This window comes from Aotus nancymaae, unplaced genomic scaffold (assembly GCF_030222135.1).
Source record: "Aotus nancymaae isolate 86718 unplaced genomic scaffold, 86718_ANA_hifiasm-v0.15.2.pri h1tg000011l, whole genome shotgun sequence".
Taxonomy (NCBI): Eukaryota; Metazoa; Chordata; class Mammalia; order Primates; family Aotidae; genus Aotus; species Aotus nancymaae.
In genome coordinates, this window is record NW_026988422.1 from 45,646,718 (window position 1) to 45,670,547 (window position 23,830).

At 40.6% G+C, this 23,830-nt stretch overlaps 1 protein-coding gene and 1 pseudogene across 1 annotated transcript; both read right to left on the bottom strand.

The window, feature by feature from the left end:
• Nucleotides 1-2,358: 2,358 nt before the first annotated feature.
• LOC105708292 (cytochrome c oxidase subunit 4 isoform 1, mitochondrial-like) lies at nucleotides 2,359-2,864 on the bottom strand (annotated as a pseudogene).
• A 1,835-nt stretch (nucleotides 2,865-4,699) lies between these two features.
• On the bottom strand, nucleotides 4,700-5,252 carry LOC105708294 (single-stranded DNA-binding protein, mitochondrial-like). Its single transcript, XM_064374479.1, has one exon. The coding sequence runs from the start codon at nucleotides 5,250-5,252 to the stop codon at nucleotides 4,806-4,808; it is 447 nt and encodes a 148-aa protein (XP_064230549.1). The 3' UTR covers nucleotides 4,700-4,805.
• Between the last annotated feature and the right edge of the window lie 18,578 nt (nucleotides 5,253-23,830).

Here is a 23,830-nt window from a genome sequence, read left to right on the forward strand (position 1 = left end):
ATATAGCACAAAAGAAAAAGTGCCTCTTCCTTCTGGCCTCTATGATTTTAGATGTGAAATCCACTATCATTTGAATTGTTATCCCACTATATTTACTTTATCATTTCTGTCTGGCTGCTTTCGAGATTTTTTTATTGTCTTAAATTTTCAGAAATTTAATTATGATATGTCTGGGTATGGATTTCTTTGGGTTTTTCTTGTTTGAAGTTTAGTCAGCTTTTTCAATCTCTAGATTTATGTCTTTCCCCAAATTTGGGATATTTTTATCCATTATTTCTTGAAATAGTTTTTTAGTACTGAATTCTGTCTCTTATCCTACTGAGATTCTGATAACACAAATGTTAGATTTTTTTTGTTATTTTTCCACAGCTCCCTGAGGCTCTGTTCATACCTTCCCCCTAAACTTGTCTCTCTGTTGTTCAGATTAGATAATTTCTATTGATACATTTTCAAGATCACTGATCTCTTTCCTCTGTCATCTTCATTCTACCACTGAGCCCAGCCTACCTTCACTCTACCACTGAGTTTTTAAAAAAGTTCAGTTATTGTATTTTTCAGTTTTGTTCTTTATATCTTCAATATTTTTCTGAGCCCTCTGGTTTTTCCATTTGTTTGAAGAGGGTTCATAATTTCTTTTTAGAGCATTTTATCATAACTGCTTTAAAATCCTTGTGACCAACATTTGTGTCACTTTGATGTTGGTGTCTGTTGATTGTCTTGTCTTTAAGATTTTCCCTGTTCTTGGTATGATGAATAACTTTCATGAATAACTTTGAATTGTATCCTGACATTTTGAGTGTTAATGAGACTTTGGTTTAGAGGCAGTCAACCTGCTTGAGTTCAAAACTCACGTCCTATTTAATTTTGTGGGCTCTGGCCTGAATGTCGATTTAGTTTTTATAGCCTTTGCCCTGCTATTCTGATCTGCCCTAGTTAGTGTGTTATCCATAGGCGAATCGAAACCTGTATGCTATTTCTCACCATAGTTCAGTTCCAAAAACTTTACTATGTTGATTCTGGTTGATTTCATGCATGGACAATTTAGGGGTATGCAGAGGACATCACACACAGTTTCACAAGATTTCTTTATCCAGTCCCATCTTTTCCATAATCCTTCCCCACTCTCTAGTTGAGAGGAGGTAGGGTGTTGCCTCTTTGCTGTTCTTCAATTAGTAAGTGCAGGGTGGTAGAGGGCTTGTCCCTACGGTCCATGTGGCTTCTGTGGTCACTATGAGATTGAAGAAGGGAAGGGTCACTGCTTCTTTCCTGAGGCTGTCTTCGTTTAGGGCAGGAGTGGTCAGCAGGGCTCCAACCCATTGTAGTGAGGAGGGGAAGGCATGCTACTTTTGCTCTGTTAGTGCCAGGCAAGGATGGTCAACAGGGCTCTTCATAGTGCCTGGTGGGGATGCAGAGAGGTGCAGTTCTTTTGTGGTGTTTGCCTAAAATACAATGAGTATATTCGAAAGGGTTCTGTCTTGCAGGGCTATCTTATTCCACATCCTTTGGCTAAGGGGATTGATTCTCAACTGGGGATAATTTTATTCCCCTAGATGACATTTGCCAATGTCTAAGACATTTTTGGTTGTCACAGCTGGGGAGTTGTTACTGACATGTAGCCAGGGATGCTGCTAAATATCCTCCGATACAGAGAACAAGAGCCTACAGCAAAGAATTGTCCAGCTCCAAATCAAAAGTGCCAAGGGTGAGAAACCCTGAGGGACAGAGAGCCGACTTTTCTTGGAGCTTTTTGCTTTATGCACTTATTCCATCTTGTCCAGAAATGGGAGTTCCTCCAACATTTAAATGCACTACTTTTTAGTCCTTTATCACCTATGACTGATGAGAATTATAACTTATAATTTATTTTTAGATAAATTGTCATCCTCTTTGGTTGATTTTAAGAATTTCTCTTTTTCTTTTATCTTAAATGTAACCATTATGGATATAGATGTAGATTTGTTTTTATTTAGACATTTTCTGTCTTAATTCTCACTTTCTAATTCTGGAAGATCCTTAGTCATTATCTCTTTGAGAATTACCTCTCTCTTATTTCCTTCTTTCTTTCTTAGACCTGTTTAGATGCCTTATATTGAAGCATCTCTTTTTGTGTTTCATCTCTGTTAACTATTCATTGATTCATATTCATATTCTTTATTTCTCTCTCTCTCCTTTCTCCCTTATGCACACCTTCTTTCTAGTAATTTCTACAGATTTTTCTTCCACTTAAGTAGTTCTTTATTTTTCCAGTAAACTGGTCATTTATTAGCAGTGGTACTGATTGGCATAACAGGTTTCTAGTAAATAGGCATGGGGTTGCGTGGAGAGACAGAGCAAGATTCAGATGCAGGACAGCATCTCTCACTTCTTCCTCCTGTTCTTGTCATAGTCCGGCTTGGTGGTGAAGCCCTGCACGGGGTTCACCTTCATGTCCAGCACCCTCTTGGTCTGCATGGCCACCCACTCTTTGTCAAAGGTGTGAGGGATGGGGCCATATACATGGTGCTTCTCCCAGATGATAATGAATGCCCTGAAGCCAATGAAGAACACGGCAGTGCCCACAATCGTCTTCCACTCATTCGTGCTCCTGTTCATCTCAGCAAGGCTCTCCTTGAACTGAATGTGATACAATTAGACTTTCTCATCCATGGAGAGGTTGCTCCAGGAGGCCTTTTCCTTCTCCTTCAAGGCCTTCTGTCTGGTAGACAGGTGCTTGACATGGGCCACATCGGGCAAGGGATAGTCACGCCGATACGTAAGCTGGGAGCGCATAGTCATTGCTCTTCATAACACGTTCGTATGCTCATACACACTGAGGTAGAAATTGCTTGCTTGCCAACTAGGCTAATTATCCTGGTAGCCAACATTCTGCTGCTGCTGCCTGCCGTGACTACCCTCTACATCCAGTGTCCTGACACCCCAGTAGTTTTTTTTTTTTTTTTTTTTTTTTTGAGATGAAGTCTCACTCTGTCGTAGAGTCTGGAGTGTAGTGCCGCAATCTTGGTTCACTGCAACCTCTGCCTCCCGGGTTCAAGTGATTCTCCTGCCTCAGCCTCCTGAGTAGCTGGGATTACAAGTGCACGCCAACATGCCCAGCTAATTTTTGTATTTTTAGTAGAAATGGGGTTTCACCATGTTGGTCAGGCTGATCTTGATGGGGTTTCACCATGTTGGTCAGGCTGGTTTTGAACTCCTGACCTCAAGTGATCCACCCATCTGGGCCTCCTAAATTGCTAGGATTATAGGCGTGAGCCACTGTGCCCAGCCCAGCCCAGTAATTCTTTTTAAAGTTAGCTCTGTTTTGTTATTTGACCTAGCAATAGTTTTGTTTTCCACTGATAATAGTTTTCATTTATAAAATTTTATTTGGTTATTTAAAATAAATCTGTCCCTTTGTCAGAGTATCTTATTCCTTCACTGTGGTTTCTAAATTATTTTAAAACTTGACTATTTTGTAGTCTATTTGATTCATCTATTGTTTTCACTTCTTAAGGTGTCAATTTTCAGGTCTGCTGATTCACCCTCATGGTGATTTGTTTACTCATGTGTTCTGTGATATTTAATTTTGCTAGTTCTTTTTCAGTGAGTTTCCCATAAGCTTTGAGCTGTAAAACCATTTATTTCAATCTCTGTTTCTAAGGACAGAGATCTTCATGCTGTGTTTACTGGATCCCTAGGGATTTTGGTGGTCCTGGATCACTTTTATGTTAACGATTCATCTTAATACTGTATGGAGGAAACATTTAGACCCCTTCACCCTGTGCAAGCCCAGGGTTTCTATTTCTCACAGGTGGCTTTTTTTTTTTTTTGAAATGGAGTCTTGCTCTTGTCACTCAGGGTGAAGTGCATTGGCACGATCTCTGCTCACTGCAACCTCCGCCTCCCGGGTTCAAGTGATTCTCCTTCCTGCCTCAGCCTCCTGAATAGCTGCCTGCCACCAAACCCAGCTAATTTTTGTATTTTTAGTAGAGGTGGGGTTTCACCATGTTGGCCAGGATGGTATCGAACTCCTGACCTCATGATCTGCCCGCCTCAGCTTCCCAAAGTGTTGGGATTACAGGTGGGAGACATTGCGCCCAACAGTGGCTTTTTTTTTTTTTTTTTAATTTACATTTTAAACTCAAGGACCAGGGCACTCAGTAACTTCCTCTCTCTTTCTTTGGGCTGGTGAGCAGGCTGTGTACAGTTTTAATTTTACTTACAGGACTGTTCTTTAAGGCGCTGGGCTTTATTCCTGCAGGGAGTTGGAGGGGGAGCTTTCCAATCCTGTTCTTTTTCCCTGCGGAGTCCCATATCCCCCACGTCTGACACTAAAACTCTAGTGGATTGCTGACACTCTGGCTTTGATTTTTTTTTTTCTGATTTCAGAATCTGGGAGATATTTAATCTTTGGAAATAAATTTTGCTTATTGGTTATATTTTATTTAGAATTTCCATTTGTTTTTAGTAGGAATGTTACATCCATATCAGCTCTGTATACTACATGGTCAGATGTCTTGATTCACCTTTTTTTTTTTTTTTTTTGAGACAGAGTCTTGCTCTTGTTGCCCAGGCTGGAGTGCAATGGCGCAATCTCGGCTCACTGCAACCTCCGCCTCCCAGGTTCAAGCGAGTCTCCTGCCTCAGCCTCCTGAGTAGCTGGGCTTACAAGTGCTCACCCTGTGATTTTGTATTTAACGCCCAACTAATTTTGTATTTTTTTTTGATGTAAAAGAGTATTTTAATTCTTGTCCTTGGGAACTATAAGGATTATACATGATTTGGAAATGAGACTGTACCAAATGATGGCCAAAGAAGAGTCATCCATTCTACTCCTTCTCTTTTGTCTGGTCACTCAGAAATATAATATTATCAGCTATGATCGTTGTTGCTTGTCGCCTCACATTATTTTTATCCATGTATTCACCATAGTCTATTTTCCCTTCCACATAAATTCGAGACCCCTTTCTCACATACTGATATGCCACATCTCTGAGGCCTGGCCGGAATACTGATATTCTGTGCCACCTTGTCTTTTGACTGACATCGCCCATTTGGTAAACTTCACTTTCCCCTGATCGCCACATCTCATTTGTTGCTAGAGAAAATATTGTGACTGGATTTTTTCCTTCCGCCTGTCTCAAGACAGGGTCCTGACCCACTCGCCCAAGTAACTGTACACGATTCAGGGATCTTTCAAGAACCAGACTGGCAGCTGTTTCGGACGCATGTCTTACAAACTGATGAAGTGCCTGTAATATGGGTCTTCGAAACATGGCTTCTATTTTCTTTTCTTACAGTCTAATCTTTAGGTTGTTCCTGATGCTGTAACCCGGCCAGCCCTAATTTTGTATTTTTAGTAGAGACGGGGTTTCACCATGTTGGCCAGGCTGGTCTTGAACTCCTGACCTCAGGTGATCCGTCTGCCTCAACCTCCCAAAGTGCTGGGATTACAGATGTGAGCCAATGCGCCCAGCCCTGATTCACATTTGATATACAAGATCACCCATCCATATATCCAGTTGAACTGGTATAAATACTGCTTGGTGCTCTGCATTGTTCTATCTTGAAATTATTCATTAAACACATTGCTGTATTCCAATTACCTACTGTCTGAAAAAGATGTGTGTTAATATATGATTGCATATGGCCTAGCAGTCCCATAAAACCGGCATGTGTTTGGTAATATTTCTGTTTCCAAAGCACTTGTTTTACTTTCACCTTTTTATAAATCTTGATCTTTTGTAACCATTTTGCATATGAAGATATTAAGAGAAATCGTTGCATTATTTGCTGTGATAAGACATTTTCAAGGAAGAAGGCAGTGTGTGCTGATTTTTATCTTCAAGAACGGCAAAAAACAGATAACAGACTGCTACTTTGAGCAGCACTGACCAGTGGAGTAATGTGTATAAGGACCTGCCTTTTCGTGAAATAGTACACTGTGAAAGTTGTCTCTGAAAGGTGATGTTTTTTAAATGATTGATTTTATCAATCACCTTTTAATGGCCATTTAGGGATTTTTTAAAGGTCAAAAAATACTGCCATGAATATTCCCGAATTTGTCTTTTTACACTGTTTACTAGCACTGCTGAGTCAAAGGATATTTTCATTTAATATTTCGATGTTGCCAGATTTCCCCAAAGAGACTGGAGCCTAAATCCAGTGCCTTAGACTGCTCGGCCACACTACCACAATGTTGCCAAATTTCCCTACAGAAGGACTGTACCAGTTTATACTTTGATCAGCAGCGCATGGATAACAAAATCGAACAAAACGTTTCTACAAAAAACCATAGATAATGGAACAAAAGTTTGCCTACCTGGCTCACAGAAACTTTTCCTGTCTTTCTCAACTTACATTTCCCAGGTGAGTAAGGTCCACTCTGTTTTTTTTTTTTTTTTTTTGAGACAGTGTTTCGCTCTGTCACCCAGACTGGAGTGCAGTGGCGCGATCTCGGCTCACTGCAACCTCCGCCTCCCACGTTCAAGCGATTCTCCTGCCTCAGACTCCTGAGTAACTTGGATTACAGGCGTGTGCCACCACGCCCGGCTAATTTTTATATTTTTAGTAGAAATGGGGTTTCACCATGTTGATCAGGCTGGTCTCAAACTCCTGATCTCGTGATCTGCTGGCCTCAGCCTCCCAAAGTGCTGGGATTACAGGCGTGTGTGAGCCACCGCGCCTGGTGGTAAGACTTACTCTTGTTGGCCTAGAACGGTGGTTTACAAAGTGTGGTTACTGGACTAGCAGTGTTCGCTTCACCGGGAACTTGTCAGAAATTTAAACAATCAGAACTTATATCAGACCCACTAATTGAGAAACCCTGGGTGGAGTGCAGCAATCAGTGTTTGGATTAGCCCCCCAGGTGATTCTTGCTAAAGTTTGAAAACCACTGGGCTAGGAGCAGCTTATCTTTGTGTAACCGAGAAGTCAGCTCAAGGGTTTACTCCCGCATTCTTGATACAAATCACAGAAATGGAATTCCTGAGTATTGATTTCTCCTGGCCTCTTCCTCCTCTTTGTGCCTGCATCTGCATGTCTTGATCGAGATACTTCACTGCTGGTGGCCGCTCTTACGTCTGCATCGCAATGGCCCAGATCAGCAAAGGAAATGGAATCCATTTTCCTTAATTCATACAAATGCTGGCAGTCCATTCACTTGAAAGGCATTTGAATATGTAGAAAAACAATTGATGGTTTGGATGGATAGGAGAAGTTTCTCATAAACAGTTTAAAATTGAGTATTGAATGTACACCTTCTGAAGTCCTGTAGACATTCCCCAACATTCCTTCCCCATTCCCTCATTTTCCTCTCTACTGCACCTCCCACTGATTCTTTTTTCTCTAGAGTGATTTACTAATTGTATTTGTTTCCTTGTCTTTTGTTGTAATAACCAGGATTTTTATGGCAGACGTGATACAACTCACTCAACTTCTTCTTTTTTTTTCTTTTCTTTTCTTTTTTTTGAGATGGAGTTTCACTCTTATTATCCAGGCTGGAGTGCAATGGCGCAAACTCAACTTCTTTAAGAAGATAGAAGCTCAACTATAGAGTGGCGTGGCAGCTTACAGAATTGATGAGAGGGCCAGAAACAAGCTTGTTAGCCATTCTGTCATAGGGAACCTTGATATCCATTTATTTATGTCTATCAATTTCTTTCATTAGGATTTTCTAAACTTCTATGAATAAGTTTTTGGTGGCCTTAAATTAATATCCAGTTAGGTTTTTATTTTCTGTCATGATTTCATGTTAATTTTCTGATTGCTCTCTGCAGATTTTCCAATCTTTCCTACCTCCCCTGCAGATGGTACACTAACCCCTACTGATAGAAACAGGGGAAGTCAAGATAATAAGGCCTCTCCCACTTGACTGAGGCAGTTAGCCTGCATTTGATGAGGAGTTTGACATTAAGCTTGTCTTTCTTCCTGTTTGAAGACAGGACTTTGAGATTGAGGGGGTTTCAAATGATATCTCTGTTCAGTGGTAGCTCTGTGCTGGTGAGCAGGGCCAGGCTTCCTTATAGGTGTTGATCCTACTAGAATTCCATGATACTCTGCTGAGTGTGAGAGGCTGACTGTTTTTTTTGGAGACAAGGTCTTGCTCTGTTGCCCAGACTGGAGTGCAGTGGTTTGATTTCAACTCACTGCAACTTCTGTCTCCTGGGCTCAAGTGATCCTCCCACCTCAGCCTCCTGAGTAGATGGGACTACAGGTGTGTGCCACCACGCCCAGCTGATTTTTTGTATTTTCAGTAGAGACAGGGTTTTGTCATGTTGGCCAGGCTGGTCTCTAGCACCTGGCTTCAAGTGATCCTCCAACCTCATCCTCCTGAGTAGCTGGGATTACAGGTGTGAGCCACCGCCCCACTGAGGCTGATCTTGGAGCAGGGACTCAGCATCTAAAAGCTGCTAAGGCCTCACGAAGGCTCTTGGAGGGTCTGCCTCTAGAAGATGGGTACATTAATAATATGAGAAGCTATCACTCAGTGGAAAAGTCATCTAGATACAGGCTTTCCAGCTATTCTATTTTGCGTGTTTCCTGGATTCTCTCTGTGGATTCCACAACAGCCACAGATTGGATGATATGCTTCTGGCGTGCAGAGTCACCCTGCCACCTTGTGGCCATGTGTGAGAACTGTACTTCCCCAGATGTCAGCTTCCTTCCTATGTCTCAGTATCCAGCAAAGCTGAAATTGGTCACCCTGGATTGCTTCTGCTTTTAGCTTTTTGAACTAAAAGGATTTGAACAGATTCATAGCATACACCAAAAGAAGACTTTCTAATAGCTTTAAGCAGAAATATATATGCAAGAAATTTCCTTGGCCCTGTAATGACATCTTGACATATTAGATAATGTGTGTTCAAAGCAAGAGCGCTTCAATTTTATGTCCCAAAGCTGTTTCAGGGCTGCTCTGAGGGATCCTGTACTTTTCCTGGGGATTTGAGTGAGCATTATGTAGTTGATATTAATTTTAGACCACAATTCTCTTTTAGGTCACATTCTTTTTATTTTTCTGTATTGAATTCACTGCCTGACTGGTGGGAAAATTAAATCTCAATTATGACTAATACCCTTTCCCACTCCATAGGATAAAAATCCCAGGCTGATACAGTGCCATACATTTGGGGTGGGGCCCCGTCCACTCCCCACAGTTGGCTCCATCATGACCACTGCACATCCGATATGCTGCTGCTGAAGACTGGATCCCTAGCAACTAGGCTGTCAGAGGACCCTCCCAGCTCTTCATCCACTGACTGCTCCAGGAGACAGTGCACCGTGTCCATCTACTGTTGGCTGTCTGGAAGAGCTCCCCCAGCTCCCACCTACCCAGGCACAGGTGGGAATGAGGCCTGTGTTTCTGACAGATCACAATCCCTTAAACTCATTCCTTTTATATTCTGGAGTATATTCCTGTCCTTTCCCTTTTGGCATAGGCTTTCTTTCACAAACCCCTGTCTGGATGGGAACTTTTGTAAGAATCTTGAGGCCAGGCGCGGTGGCTCACGCCTGTAATCCCAGCACTTTGGGAGGCCGAGGTGTGTGGATCACGAGGTCAAGAGATCGAGACCATCTGGTCAACATGGCGAAACCCCGTCTCTACTAAAAACAAAAAAAAATTAGCTGGGCACGGTGGCATGTGTCTGTAATCCCAGCTACTCAGGAGGCTGAGGCAGGAGAATTGCCTGAACCCAGGAGGCGGAGGTTGAGGTGAGCCGAGATCACGCCATTGCACTCTAGTCTGGGTAATGAGAGCGAAACTCCATCTCAAAAAAAAAAAAAAAAAAAAAAAAACTTGAAATTTCAATTTATTACCCTGAAATTCACAAAATCATTAAAAATGGAGTGTGATTCTTGCCAAGGACTCAAAAACTCCAAACATAAAGTTGTCTATCTTGGCTGGGTATGGTGGCTTAGGCCTGTAATCCCAGCACTTTGGGAGGTAGAGGAAGGTGGATCACCTGAGGTCAGGAGTTTGAGACCAGCCTGATCAACATGCTGAAACCCCATTTCTATTAAAAATACAGAAATTAGTTGGGTGTGGTGGCAGCTGCCTGTAATCCCAGCTACTCAGGAGACTGAGGCAGGAGAATTGCTTGAACTCGGGAGGTGGAGGTTGCAGTGAGCCAAGATTGCATCATTGCACTGCAGCCTGGGCAACAGAGCAAGACTGTGTCTCAAAAAAAAAAAAAAGTTGTCTATCTTATTGGAAGGGAAAAGGGAAAAATGCTGATAGTAGCAATAGCAGCAGGAAGGAAGTACAAATTAATATCTCAATAAATCATCATGCTCCATTGTGTTTGATAATAGTCAACAGGCCTAAGGCTTCTGCAGGGCAAAAATTGTCTCTTTACTTGAGCCAGCCCTAGCAGTAGAAAGGGTGTTTACTGAGGGTTTTTTTTTTTTTATACTTTATTCTAAGCACCATGCTGGGTTCTTGCAAAATGAAGTTGACCTCACAGCTACTGTATGGTAATCAAGTACTAAGTGCTAGGAGAGGAATACAGCCAGAGTTCTGTGAGTGCTAAAGGAAGTTGCTATAGTCTAAATGTGCCCCTCAAAATCCATGTGTTGGAAATGTAACACCCAGTGCAACATTATTGAGATGGGGGCCTAATGGGAGATGTTTAGGTCATAGGGCTCTGCTCTCATGAATGGATTAATGCCACTATAAAAACCACTCTTGGGAGCGCATTCATGCTCTGCTGCTCTTCTGCCATGTGAGGACACAGCAAGAAGGCCCTCACCAGATGGTGGGATCTTGATCTTGGACTTCCCAGCCTCCAGAACTGTAAGAAATAAATTTCCATTCTTTGTAAACTACCCAGTCTGTAGTATTTTGTTATAGCAGCACAAAATAGACTAAAACAGAAGCGATGATAATTGCAGGAGGAGTTACATATGTCAGGAGATAACCTATATGAGATGATATTTCAGCTGTACCTGGAACCGTAAGAAAGCACCTTCTTGGTGGGACAAGAGTGAGGCACAGAGCATGCAGGCAGTGAGAACTACGCCGTCACAAGTGTGGTGTAACCAAAGTCCACGGTTGATTCTGGGAATGCTCTGTAGCTGAGTGTGGTGCACGTGTAGGAATTATCTTAGTAGATGAGTAAAGGTGAGCTGAGTTGGAGCCTAATCACAGAGGACCTCATCTGATATACCAACAAAATTTTAATTTATTTTTTAGGCCAAGAAATCACAGTCCACTTTCTGTTGCATTGCATTCCCACTTAGGGAGATGTGCCAGTCCTTCAGGGCTAACTGTATTTATATGTCTTTTCTCCTGATAAAGAAACTGTCATTAACCTGGGAACATTATGGAGGGGAAAGGGAGAGAGAGGAGAGAAGGAGGAGGGGAGAGGAGCAGAAGAGGAAGAAGGGAAAGCGAGAGGAGAAGGAGAGATGAGTTAGTGATTATTGGACCAGACCAAGCAAGAGGTGTTCAGGGGCTGACTCAGACAATTCATGGGAGATGTATTGATATAAGACATTTTGGAGACAGAATCCGGGGGTTATATGTTATAGGTTACATGCAGGAGATAAGGGAGAAATAAAAGATTATAGAGTTTTTCAAGTTTAGACAACTGGTTGGATGAAAATCACACTGTGACAGAAGGTGAGAGAAGCCGATTTGTAGGCCAAGGTAATGAGTGGTGTGGGGGCACATTGAAGATGCCTGTGGGACTTCTGGATAGTGAGGCAAGGTGGGCTATTGCAAATACGAGTCTAGAGCTTGGGAGAGAAGCTGGTGGTTTTACTTTTGGGAGACATCAGTGAAGAGTCTTTAGGGAAGCCCCAAGAATGGGTGAGATCACCCAGGGAGAGTGCGTGGAGCGAGGAGAAACGGTAAGGCCAAAGCTGTAGCGATATCAGTGTTGATGAGTAGGAGGCTAATGAAAGTATCAGCATGAGACCAGGAAAGAAGAGCCAGAGTTAAACACAAAAGCCAGGAAGAGAGTGGCCATAGCAGGCAAAGGAAGATGATTTTATTTCTTTTCCTTCATTTATTTGTTTGTTTGTTAGCTGTTTCCTATTTTTAAATTCATTTTTATTAGGAAGACAATTTTTTTTTTTTTTAGATGGAGTTTTGCTTTTGTTGCCCAGGCTGGAGTGCGATGGCATGATCTTGGCTCACTGCAACCTCCATCTCCCTGGTTCAAGTGGTTCTCTTGCATGTGCCACCACGCCCTGCTAATTTTGTACTTTTAGTAGAGACGGGGTTTCTCCATGTTGGTCAGGGTGGTCTTGAACTCCCGACCTCAGGTGATCTGCCCTCCTTGACCTCCCAAAGTGCTGTGATTACAGGCATGAGCCACCGTGCCTATCCAGGAAGACAATTTTAATGTCACAAAGTGAAAGGGTAAGAAATGAACAAAGATCTTTAAAACAGCAGTGACAAGGTGGCCGCTGGCTTCCAGATTGATGTTAGCTAAGCAGCATAAAAGGAGCTAAGGTAGCTGCATCCTGGTAATTAAGGTTTAGAGGGAGATGAAGAGGTGGAGCTCATAAATACAGGCGATTCCGTCAAGAAATTTGTAGGAGGAAATAAGATGAGAGGGCAGCTTAGTATTCTAATACAGTATTTTATTCTAGAAGGGAAGACTTGAGTATATTTATAGGCTCGGGGAAAAAGCCAGTGGAAGGGGAGAGATGGAGGTGTAGAAAGGAAGAAATAATCAATGGGACAGTCACCCAAGTGAGGGGAAGGCAATGGGATGAAGTTAAACCTGTGGTTCTTTGTCATTTGGAACCAGTTTTGGGGACTAGTGACCAATTTGCCTTGTTTGAGGACCTACTGAAGTGAGGTAGAAATCCCCTAAGATTTCCCTGAGCCAAAAGCCAGAATAGGAAGTAACCCAAGGTCTCCTAGGGTTATCTGGAAATAGCAGTTTGGCCTCCCAGCACCATTGAGATGCTTTTGGAGACAGCTGTAGTATTCGAGTTCAAAAAAGAAAAACCACAGAGCATTTACTCTTAGCAGACTTTGTATTGGGATACATTTATAGCTATGTTCCAGGGTTTTGTTTCATGTCACAGGAAATGCTTGGCAGCTCCCCAGCTAGCTGAATCTGGTTACAGGAAAAAGAAATGATTTTATCCTGCGTCACTGCTTTCATATTCATTAGCATGTAATTAGAAGCAATGGAGGAATTCCTAGATTAGCAGTTTTTATTTAAAAGGTTTTTAAAAATAATAACTAAGTCTGTTTAATTTGAAATTCTTCAATTCTAATAGATTATTTTATTGTATTTTAGATTCAGAGGGCGTATGTGTCTGTTCGTTACATGGGTATTACATGTGTAATGGTGGGGGTTGGGCTTCTAGTGTATCTATCATCCAAAATATTGGACATTGTACTCAGCAAGTAATTTTTCAGTCCTTCCCTCTGTGGAGTCCCTAGAGTTCATATGGTAGCTTTGTTTTTCTCCATCTTTATGTTCATGTGTGCCATTTGGTTAGCTCCCACTTATAAGTAAGAACATGCGATATTTAATTTTTTGCTTTTGTGTTAGTTCACTTAAGATAATGGACTTCAGTTCCATCCATGTTGCTGCAAAGGACATGATTTTTTTCTTTTCCTTTCTTCCCCTCCCCTCCCCTTCCCTCCCCTCCCCTCCTCTCCTCTCCTCTCCTTCCTCCCTTCCTCCCTCTGTTGCCCAGGCTAGAGTGCAGTGGTGCAATCTGGGTTCATGGCAACCTCCACCTCCCAGGTTCCAGCGATTCTTCTGCCTCAGCCTCTCGAGTAGCTGGGACTACAGGTGTGAGCCACCATGCCCAGCTAAGTTTTGTATTTTTAGTAGAAGCGGGGTTTTCACCATATTAGCCAGGGTGATCTTGAACTCCTGACCTCTTGATTTGCCCACCTCTGCCTCCCAAAGTGCTAGGATTACAAGTGTGAGCCACTGTGCCCAGGTGATTTCATTTTTTTTTAATGGCTTCGTAGTATTCCATGGTGTATCTATGCCCCATTTTGTTTATCCAGTCAATTGTTTGTGGACATTTAGGTTGGTTCCATGACTATGCTATTGTAAATAGTGCTGCAAAAAACACACGAGTCCAGGTTTCTTTTGTTTTTATTTTATTTTTTTGTCTGTTGTAGACTTTAAAACTTAAATTTTAATTTGTGTGAGTACCTAGTAGGTGTATATATTTGTGGGGTACATAAGAGGTTTCAATGCAGTCCTTCAATGTGTAATAAACACATCATGTAAAATTAGGTATCCATGCCCTCAAACATTTATCCTTTATGTTATAAACAATCCAATTACACTCTTTTAGTTATTTAAAAATGTGCAATTATTACTCACTGTAGTTACCCTGTTGTGCTAGCGAATACCAGGATTTACCCATTCCTTCTATTTTTTTTGTATCCGTTAACCATTTCCACCTTATCCTCCTGCCACTCTTCTCAGCCTCTGATAACCACCCTTCTGTTCTCTATGTCTATGAGTTTATTGTTTTGATTGTTTAGGTCTCACAAATAAATGAGAGCATGTGATGTTTGTCTTTCTGTGCCTGGCTTATTTCACATAGCATAATGACCTTCAGTTCCACCCATGTTTTTGCAGATGACAGGATCTCATTCTTTTTTATGGCTGAATAGTACTCTATTGTGTATAAGTACCACGTTTTCTTTATCTGTGCGTCTGTGACGGACACTTAGGTTGCTTCCAAATTGTGGATATTATGAACAGTGCTGCTACAAACATGGAGAGAGTATAGATTTCTCTCTGATATACTGATATATATATTTTAAGGTATATACCCAGCAGTGGGATTGCTAGAGCATATGGTAGCTCCATTTTTAGTTTTTTTGTGGCACCTCCCAACTGTTCTTTGTAGTTATTGTACTCATTTACATTCCCAGCCAAGTGTTCCTTTTGCTCCACATCCTTGCCAGCGTTTGTTATTCCCTGTCTTTTGGATATAAACCATTTTAACTGGGATGAGATGGTATCTCACTGTAATTTTGATTTGCATTTCTCTGATGATCAGTGATATTGAGTACCTTTTCATAGGGTTATTTCTTCACTTTGTTTATTGTTTCTTTTGCAGTGCAGAAGCTTTTTAACTTGATGCAGTCCTACTTACACATTTTCGCTTTGGTTGACAGTGCCTGTGGGGAATTACTCAATAAATTTTAGCCCAGACCAATATCCTGAAATGTTTCCTTGATGTTTTATTGTAGTAGTTTCATAGTTTGAGGTTTTAGATTTAAGTCTTCAATCCATTTTGATTAGATTTTTGTATATGACCAGAGATAGGGATCTAGTTTCATTCTTCTGCATATGGATATCCAGTTTTCCCACCACCATTTATTTATTTTTATTTTTTATCAATACAGTGGGCTGACCTAATTCAAATTTCCCTCATATATATATATATATAATTGCATTTTAGGTTTTGGGGTACATGTGAAGAACATGCAGGATTGTTGCATAGGTACATACATGGCAATGTGGTTTGCTGCCTTCCTCCCCGTCACCTATATATCTGGCATTTCTCCCCATGTTATCCCTCCCTAACTCCCCACCCCCTCTCTGTCCCTCCCCTAGTCCCCCCGACAGACCTCCATGTGTGATGCTCTCCTCCCTGTGTCCATGTGTTTTCATTGTTCAACACCTGCCTGTGAATGAAAACATGCGGTGTTTGATTTTCTGTTCTTTTGTCAGTTTGCTGAGAATGATGGTTTCCAGGTTCATCCATGTCCCCACAAAGGACACAAATTCATCATTTTTTATGGCTGCATAGTATTCCATGGTGTATATGTGCCACGTTTTCCCTGTTTAGTCTATCATCGATGGGCATTTGGGTTGGTTCCAAGTCTTTGCTATTGTAAACAGTGCTGCAATGAACATTTGTGTGCATCTGCCCTTATAATAGAATGATTTATAATCCTTTGGATATATACCCAGTAATGGGATTGCTGGATCAAATGGAATTTCTATTTCTAGGTTCTTGAGGAATTGCCACACTGTCTTCCACAATGGTTGAACTAATTAACACTCCCATCAACAGTGTAAAAGTGTTCCTATTTCTCCATATCCTCTCCAGCATCTGTTGTCTTCGGATTTTTTAATGATCGCCATTCTAACTGTCATGAGATGGTATCTCAATGTGGTTTTGATTTGCATTTCTCTAATTTATTGAAGAGACTGTCTTTTCCTCAGTGTATGCTCTTGGCACCTTTGTCCAAAATGAGTTCACAGTAAGTGTGTGGATTTGTTTCTGGGTTCTCCATTCTGTTCCATTGGTCTATGATCTGCTGTTATGCCAGTATCATGCTGTTTTGTTTAGTATAGCTCTGTAGTATAATTTGAAGTCAGGTAATGTGATTCCTCCAGTTTTGTTTTTTTGTTTAGGATCATTTTGGCTATACTGGGTCTTTTGTGGTTCCATGTAAATTTTAGGAATTTTTTTTTTCTGTATATGTGAAGAATGTCATTGGTATTTTGATAGAGATTGCATTGAATTTGTAGATTGCTTTGGGTAGTATAAACTTTTTTTTTTTGAGATGGAGTCTCACCTTGTAGCCCAGGCTGGAGTGCAGTGGCGTGATCTTGGCTCACTGCAACCTCCGTCTCCCAGGTCCTGGTTCAAGGAATTCTCTTGCCTCAGCTTCCCAAATAGCTGGGATTATAGTGCCTGCCACCATGCACAGGTAATTTTTATATTTTTAGTAGAGACAGGGTTTCACCATGTTGGCCAGGCTGGTTTTGAACTCCTGACCTCATAATCGCCCCTGCTTGGCCTCCTGAAGTGCTGGGATTACAGGCGTGAGCTACCACACCTGGCTGTATGAACATTTTAACAATATTGATTCTTCCAATCCACAAATACAGATTATCTTTCCATTTTTTCAGTGCCTTCTTCAATTTAGTTCATTGGTGTTTTATAATTTTCATTATAGAGATCTTTTCCTTCTTTAAGTTAATTCCTGGATATTTAATTTTATGTGTGGCTATTGTGAATGGTATTACTTTTTTGATTTTTCAGATTATTTACTGTTTTCATGTAGAAATGCTACTGATTTTTTTGTGTTGATTTTGTATCCTGCAACTTTATAGAATTTATCAGTTCTAATCAGGTTTTTTTTTTTTTTGGTGGAATCTTTGAGTTTTTCCAAATAGAAGATCATATCATCCACAAATAAGGGTAATTTGACTTCTTCCTTTCCAATTTGGATGCCCTTCATTTCTTTCTCTTGTCTGATTGATCTAGCTAGGACTTCCAGTATTATGTCAAGTAACAGTGGTGAAAGTGAGTGTTCTTGTTGTGTTCCAAATCTTACAGGAAAGCCTTTCAGTTTTTCCTCATTCAGTATGATACTAGCTATGGGTCTGTTGTATATGGCTTTTGTTATGTTGAGGTATGTTCCTCTATACCCATTTTTTTAGAGTTTTGATCATGAAGGGATGTTGAATTTTATCAAATGCATTTCAACATCAATTGAAATGATCATATAGTTTTTGTTCTTCCTTCTGCTGATATGATGTACCACACTGACTAATTTGCATATGTTGACTCATCCTTGTGTCCCAGGGATAAATCCCACTTGGTTATGATGAATGATCTTTTTAATGTATTATTGAATTCAGTTTGCTAGTATTTTGTTGAGGATTTTTGCATCAATATTCATCAGAGAAAATGGCCTGCAGTTTTCTGTGTTTGAGGTGTCTCTGTCTGGTGTTGGTATCAGGGTAATTCTGGCCTTATAGAATGAATTTGCAAGGATTCTCTACTCCTCTATTTTTTGGAATAGTTTGAGTAGGATTGTTACTGGTTCTTTAAATGTTTGGTAGAATTCAGCAGTGAAACCATTGGGTTGCAGGCTTTTCTTTACTGGGAGACTTTTTATTATGGCTTCAATCTTGTTACTTGTTACTGGTCTGTTCAGGTTTTGGATTTCTTCATGGTTCAATCTTGGTAGGTTGTATGTGTCTAGGAATTCATCAATTTCTTCTAGATTTTTCAATTTATTGGCATGTAGTTGCTCACAGCAGCCACTAATGATCCTTTGAATTTCTGCAGTATCAGTTGTAATGTCTTCTTTTTGTGTCTGATTTTATTTATTTGGATATTCTCTCTTTTTTCTTAGTCTGGCTAAAGGTTTGTGAATTTTGTTTAACTTTTCAAAAAAACCAACTTTTTGTTTCATTGATCTTTTGTATTCTTCATTTGAAATTCATTCATTTCTATTCTGATTTTTATTATTTGTTTTCTTCTACTAATTTTATGTTTGGCTTGCTCTTGTTCTTTAAAATGCATTATTAGGTTATTTGCAAGTTTTCTTCCTTTTTGAATGTAGGCACTTACAGCTATAAACGTCCCTCTTAGTATTTCTTTTGCTGTGTCCCACAGGTTTTGGTATGGGACCCATGTGTTTCTATTATCATTTACTTCAAGAAAATTTTCAATTTCCTTCTTAATTTCTCCATTGACCCATTGATCATTCAGGAGCATATTGTTTAATTTCCATGTATTTGTATAGTTTCCAAAATTCCTCGTTATTGATTTCTAGTTTTATTCCATTGTTGTAAGAGAAGATGCTTTATATTATTTCAGTTTTTTGAATGTTTTAAGACTTGTTTTGTGACCTAACATATGGTCTATTCATGTGCTGGGGAAAGGAATATGTATTCTACAGCTGCTGGGGGAAATGTTCTGTAAATATACATTAGGTCCATTTGGTCTATAGTACAGATTAAGTATGATGTTTCTTTATTGATTTTCTGTCTGGAAGATCTGTCCAATATTGAAAGTGGGGTGTTGAAGTAGGACACCCCCCTTATTTTTAGCTATTATTGTACTGGGGCCTATCTCTTTGGCTCTAATATTTGCTTTATATATATGGGTACTCCAGTGTTGGGTGCATGTATATTTAAAATTGCTATATCTTCCTGCTGAATTGACTTTTTGTCATTATATAGTGACCTTCTTTGTCTCCTCTTATAGTTTTTGTCTTGAAATCCATTTTGTCTGATATAAGTATAGTGATTCCTGCTCTTTTTCAATTTTCATTGGCATGGAATATCTTTTCCCATCTCTTTATTTTCAGTCCATGTGCATTTTTATAGGTGAAGAGTGTTTCTTGTAGGCAACAGATCATGGGTCTTGCTTTTTCATCCATTCAGCCAGTCTGTGTCTTTTGACTGGAGAGTTTAGTCCATTTGCATTCAATGTTCATTGGTAAGTTAGAGCTTACTCCTGCCATTTTGTCATTTTCTGGTGGTTTTATGGTCTTCTATTCCTTCTTTCTTTCCTTCCTGTCTTCCTTTTAGTGAAAGCAATTTCTTTTTCTGGTGATATAATTAGTTTCTTGCTTTTTATTTTTTGTGTATCTGTTGTATTTTTTTTATTGGAGGTTACCATAAGGCTTGCAAATACTATCTTATAACCCATTATTTTAAGCTGAAAACAACTTAACACTGTTTGCATAAAAAAGCAAAAAGAAAACTGATAAAGACTCTATGCCTTAACTCTGTCTCCCTGCGTTTAAACTTTTTGTTGTTTCTCTTTATATTTTATTGTGCTGTCTACATCTTGAAAAGTTGTTGTAGTTAATATTTTTGGTGAGTTCATCATATAGTCTTCCTACTAAGTACATGCCACAGTTAGAATGTTATATGTTTTTTTCTTTGTACTTGCTATTATCAGTGAGTTTTACACCTTCAGATGGTTTCTTATTGCTCATTACCATCCTTTTCTTCCTAATTGAAGTACTCCCTTTAGCATTTCTTGTTGGACACGTCCGGTGTTGATGAAATCTTTCAGCTTTCGTTTGTCTGGGAAGGTCTTTATTTTTCCTTTATCTTTGAAGGATATTTTTGCTAGATATACTATTCTATGGTAAAAGTCTTTTTTTCCCCCAGCACTTTAAGTATGTCATGCCATTCTCTCCTGGCCTGTAAGGTTTTCACTGAAAAACCTGCTGCCAGATGTATTGAAGCCCCATTGTATTATATGTTGTTTCTTTTCTCTTGCTGCTTCTAGGCTCTTTATCCTTTGAGAGTTTGATTATTAAATACTTTGAGGTAGTCCTCTTTGGGTTAAATCTGCTTGGTGTTCTATAACCTTCTTGTACTTGAATATTCATATCTTTCTCTAGGTTTGGAAAGTTCTCTTTACTACTCCTTTGAATATTACTCTTTTGAATAAACTTTCTACCTTTGTTTCTCTGTCTCCTCTTTATGGCCAATAACTCTGCCTTTTAAAGACGATTTTCTAGATTTTGTAGATGTGCTTCATTGTTTTCTATTTTTTAAAATCTCTCCTTACTGTATTTTCAAATAGTCTGTTTTCATGCTGCCTATTTCTGTCTTCTGCTTAATTAATTCTGCTATTAAGAGACTCTAATGCATTCTCCAGTATGTCAATTGCATTTTTTCAACTCCAGAATTTTTGCTTGTTTCTATTTAATTATTTTAATCTTTTTGTTACATTTAACTGATAGGATTCTGAATTCTTTGTGTTATCTTGAATTTCATCAAGTTTCCTCAAAATGGCTATTTTCAATTTTCTGTCTGAAAGGTTACATATCTCTGTTTCTCTGAGATTGACCCCTGAGGCCTTATTGAGTTTGTGAGGTCATGTTTTCCCGTATAGTCTTGATGCTTGTAGATATTCATCAGTGTCTGGGCATTGAAGAATTAGGTATTTATTGTAGTCTTCACTGTCTGGGCTTGTTTGTATTCATTCTCCTTGGGAAAGCTTTCCAGGTATTTGAAGGGACTTGGGTGTTGTCATCAAAGTGTTTGGTCACTGAAGCCGTATCTGCATTAGGACACATCTTGTGCCCAGTAATGCTGTGGCTCTTGCAAACTTAGGTACCACCTTGGTGGTGTTGGATAAAATCCGGAAGAATGATCTGATGACCAGGCAGAGACTCTTCCTCTCTTTCCTTACTTTCTCCCAAACAAAAGGAGTCTCTCTATATCTCTGTGCTGAGCTGTCTGGAGGTGGGGGATAGATAACATTAGTACCCCTGTGGCCACCACCATTGGGACTGTGCTGGTCAGACCTGGAACCAGCACGACACTGGGCCTCACTGAAGGCCCACTGTAGCCACTATCTAGCTACAGCCTGTGTTTGCTCAAGACCCTGGGGCTGTGTGATCAGCAGGTGATGAAACCAGCTAAACTTGTATCCTTCCCTTCAGTGTGCTGAGCTTTCCTGGGCCCTGGGATGGTTCAGACATGTTCTCTGGGAGACAGACCCTGAAGTCAGAAATCTACCTGGTGCTTTATTCTACTGTGGCTGAACTGGCACTTAAACTACAAGATGAAGTTTTTCCCAGTCTTCACTCTCCTTTCCACAGGCAGAGAAGTCTCTCCCTGTGGCCACCACCACTACAGGCCTACAGGGAGTACTGCCAGGCTACTGCAGATGTTCACTTAAGGCCCAAGGACTCTTTAATGAGCTTGTGGTGAATTCTGCCAGGCCTGGGTCTCACCCTTCAGGGTAGTGGGCTCCCCTCTGGTCCAGGGCAGGTCCAGAAATGCCATTCAAAAGCCAAGGCCTGGAATCGGGAGCTCCAAGGGTCCACTTAGGGCTCTACCCTTCTGTGACAGAGCTGGTACCTAAGCTGTAAGACAAAGCCCCCTTTAATCTTCCCTCTGCTTTTATCAAGCAGAAGGAGTCTCTCCTTATGGCTACCACAGCTGGAAATGTGCTGGATCAAACCCAAAGCCAGCATGTCTCAGAGTCTCATCCAAGACCCACAGCATGTATTACCTGATTGTTGCTGCAGATTATTCAGGGCCCAAGGGCTCTTGACTCAACAGGTGCTGAATCCTGCCAGGACTGGGTTCTTCTCTTCAAGGGAGCAGGCTCCCTTCTGGACCAAGGTTGCCTAAAAATGATGACCAGGAACTAGGGCCTGGAATGGGGAGCCTCAAGCCTCTGCCTTGTGCCCTATCCTATTGTAACTGAACTGGTATCCAAGTTGTAGAACAAAATTCTCTTTTCTCTCTCCTCTCCTTAGGCAGAAGGAAGGAGTCTTTTTTGGAGCTGTGAGCTGCACTGCCTGGAGTTGGGGGAGGGGTGGCACAAGCACTCCCTTAGTTGCCCTAGCTGGTCACATGTCCTCCAAAATCCACTGGTTCTGAACCCAGCAGAACATTAGGATTTGCCTAGGAGTTGTAGTCTTTGTGGCATAGATTGCCTTTCAAGTTTATTTAGGATCCCAGAACAGTTTAGCTTATGGTGGCAAGGCTTGCTGAAATTCAAGTTCCGACTCCTTGGATGGGTGATTTCCCTCTGACTAGGGCTCATCTAAATGCTCCATGGATGGGCACTGGCTGAATTCTGCCTGGTATTGCTTTCTGCTGTGATAGGGCAACATTGAATTCCAATGCTAAGTCCCACAATTGCCATGCTCTCCCTCCCCCAAGTGCACAGATGCTTCACCTCATGTGGTCACTGCCAGGAGGTGGGAGAGGGGTGGCATTGGCAGTTCAAGACTGTTTTTTCTACCGTCTTTAGTGCCTCTTTCAGTGACATGAAGTTAAAACCAGGTACTGTGGTTGCTCACCTGATTTTTGATTGATTCTTATATAGGTGCTTTTTTGTGTGGGTAATTGTTCCATTTGATGTTCCTGAAGGGAGGATGATTGGTGGAGGCTGCTATTCGGCCATCTTGTGCTGCCTCCACTTCCACAGGTATCTTTTTAATATAGTGATTTATTTTCCTCTTGGTGGACATCTCCATAGTGTTTTCCTTAGATGTTGAACTAATTTACATTCCCACCGACAATATGAGCTTTCCCTTTTCTCTGCATCCATTCCAACATCTGTTGTTTTTGACTTTTAAATAATAGTCATTCTGACTGGTGTAAGATGGTATCTCAGTGTGGTTTTAATTTGCATTTTTCTTTTTCTTTTTTTTTTGAGATGTACTTTTGCTCCTGTCACCCAGGCTGGAGTACAATGGCGTGATCTCAGCTCACTGCAACCTCTGCCTCCAGGATTCGAGCGATTCTCCTGCCATAGCCTCCCTAGTAGCTGGGATTACAGGTGGCCACCACCATGCTCAGATAATTTTTGTATTTTTAGTAGAAATGGAGTTTCACCATGTTGGCCAGGCTGGTCTTGAACTCCCGATTGCTTGGATTACAGGCATGAGCCACCGCATCTGGGCTAATTTACATTTTTCTGATAGTGACGCTGAACATTTTTTCATGTGGTTTGTTAGCTGTTTGCATTTAAGAAGTGTCTGGTCATGTCATTTGCCTATTTTTAATGGTGTTGGTTGTTCTTAAAATAAAAAAAAGCATTTTTATCTAACTTTGTTATGTCTATCCAGTAACTAAATTGTAAGAATTTCAATGAAAAGTTTCTTTTATATTTATCTCTTCAGTGCCCTCCACATCAGATGCATTTGACAAAAATCTATTGCTTTGGTTTGAATGAAAATGCCTGTAACATTTCTATTTGCCCTATTATGTGTTGGTAATTATTAATGAATCAGAATGTTCTTAAGATTACTCTTGAGGCCAACATTATGTTTTCTTGAGTTTTAAACCTGTGAAAGGGTTAAGGGGATGAACTGGCTGTTGTGAAAATAATAGTTATGCTGAAAGATTATTACTGTTACTTTTTCTTAAACCTTTATTTTAAATTCAGGGGTACATGTGCCGGATGTGCAGATTTGTTATATAGGTAAATGTGTGCCATGATGGTTTGCTGCACAAATCATCCCATCACCTACATATTAAGCCCAGCATCCATTAGCTATTCTAACTGATGCTCTCCCTCCTCCCTTCCACTCCAGCCTCCAACAGGCCCGTGTGTTGTTTCTGCCTATGTGTCCATGTGTTCTCATCATTCAGCTCCCATTTATAAGTAAGAA

Excerpts from the sequence above, each read along its gene's own strand:
- LOC105708294 (XM_064374479.1), bottom strand. The coding sequence starts at position 5,252 with ATGTTTCGAAGACCCATATTACAGGCACTTCATCAGTTTGTAAGACAT.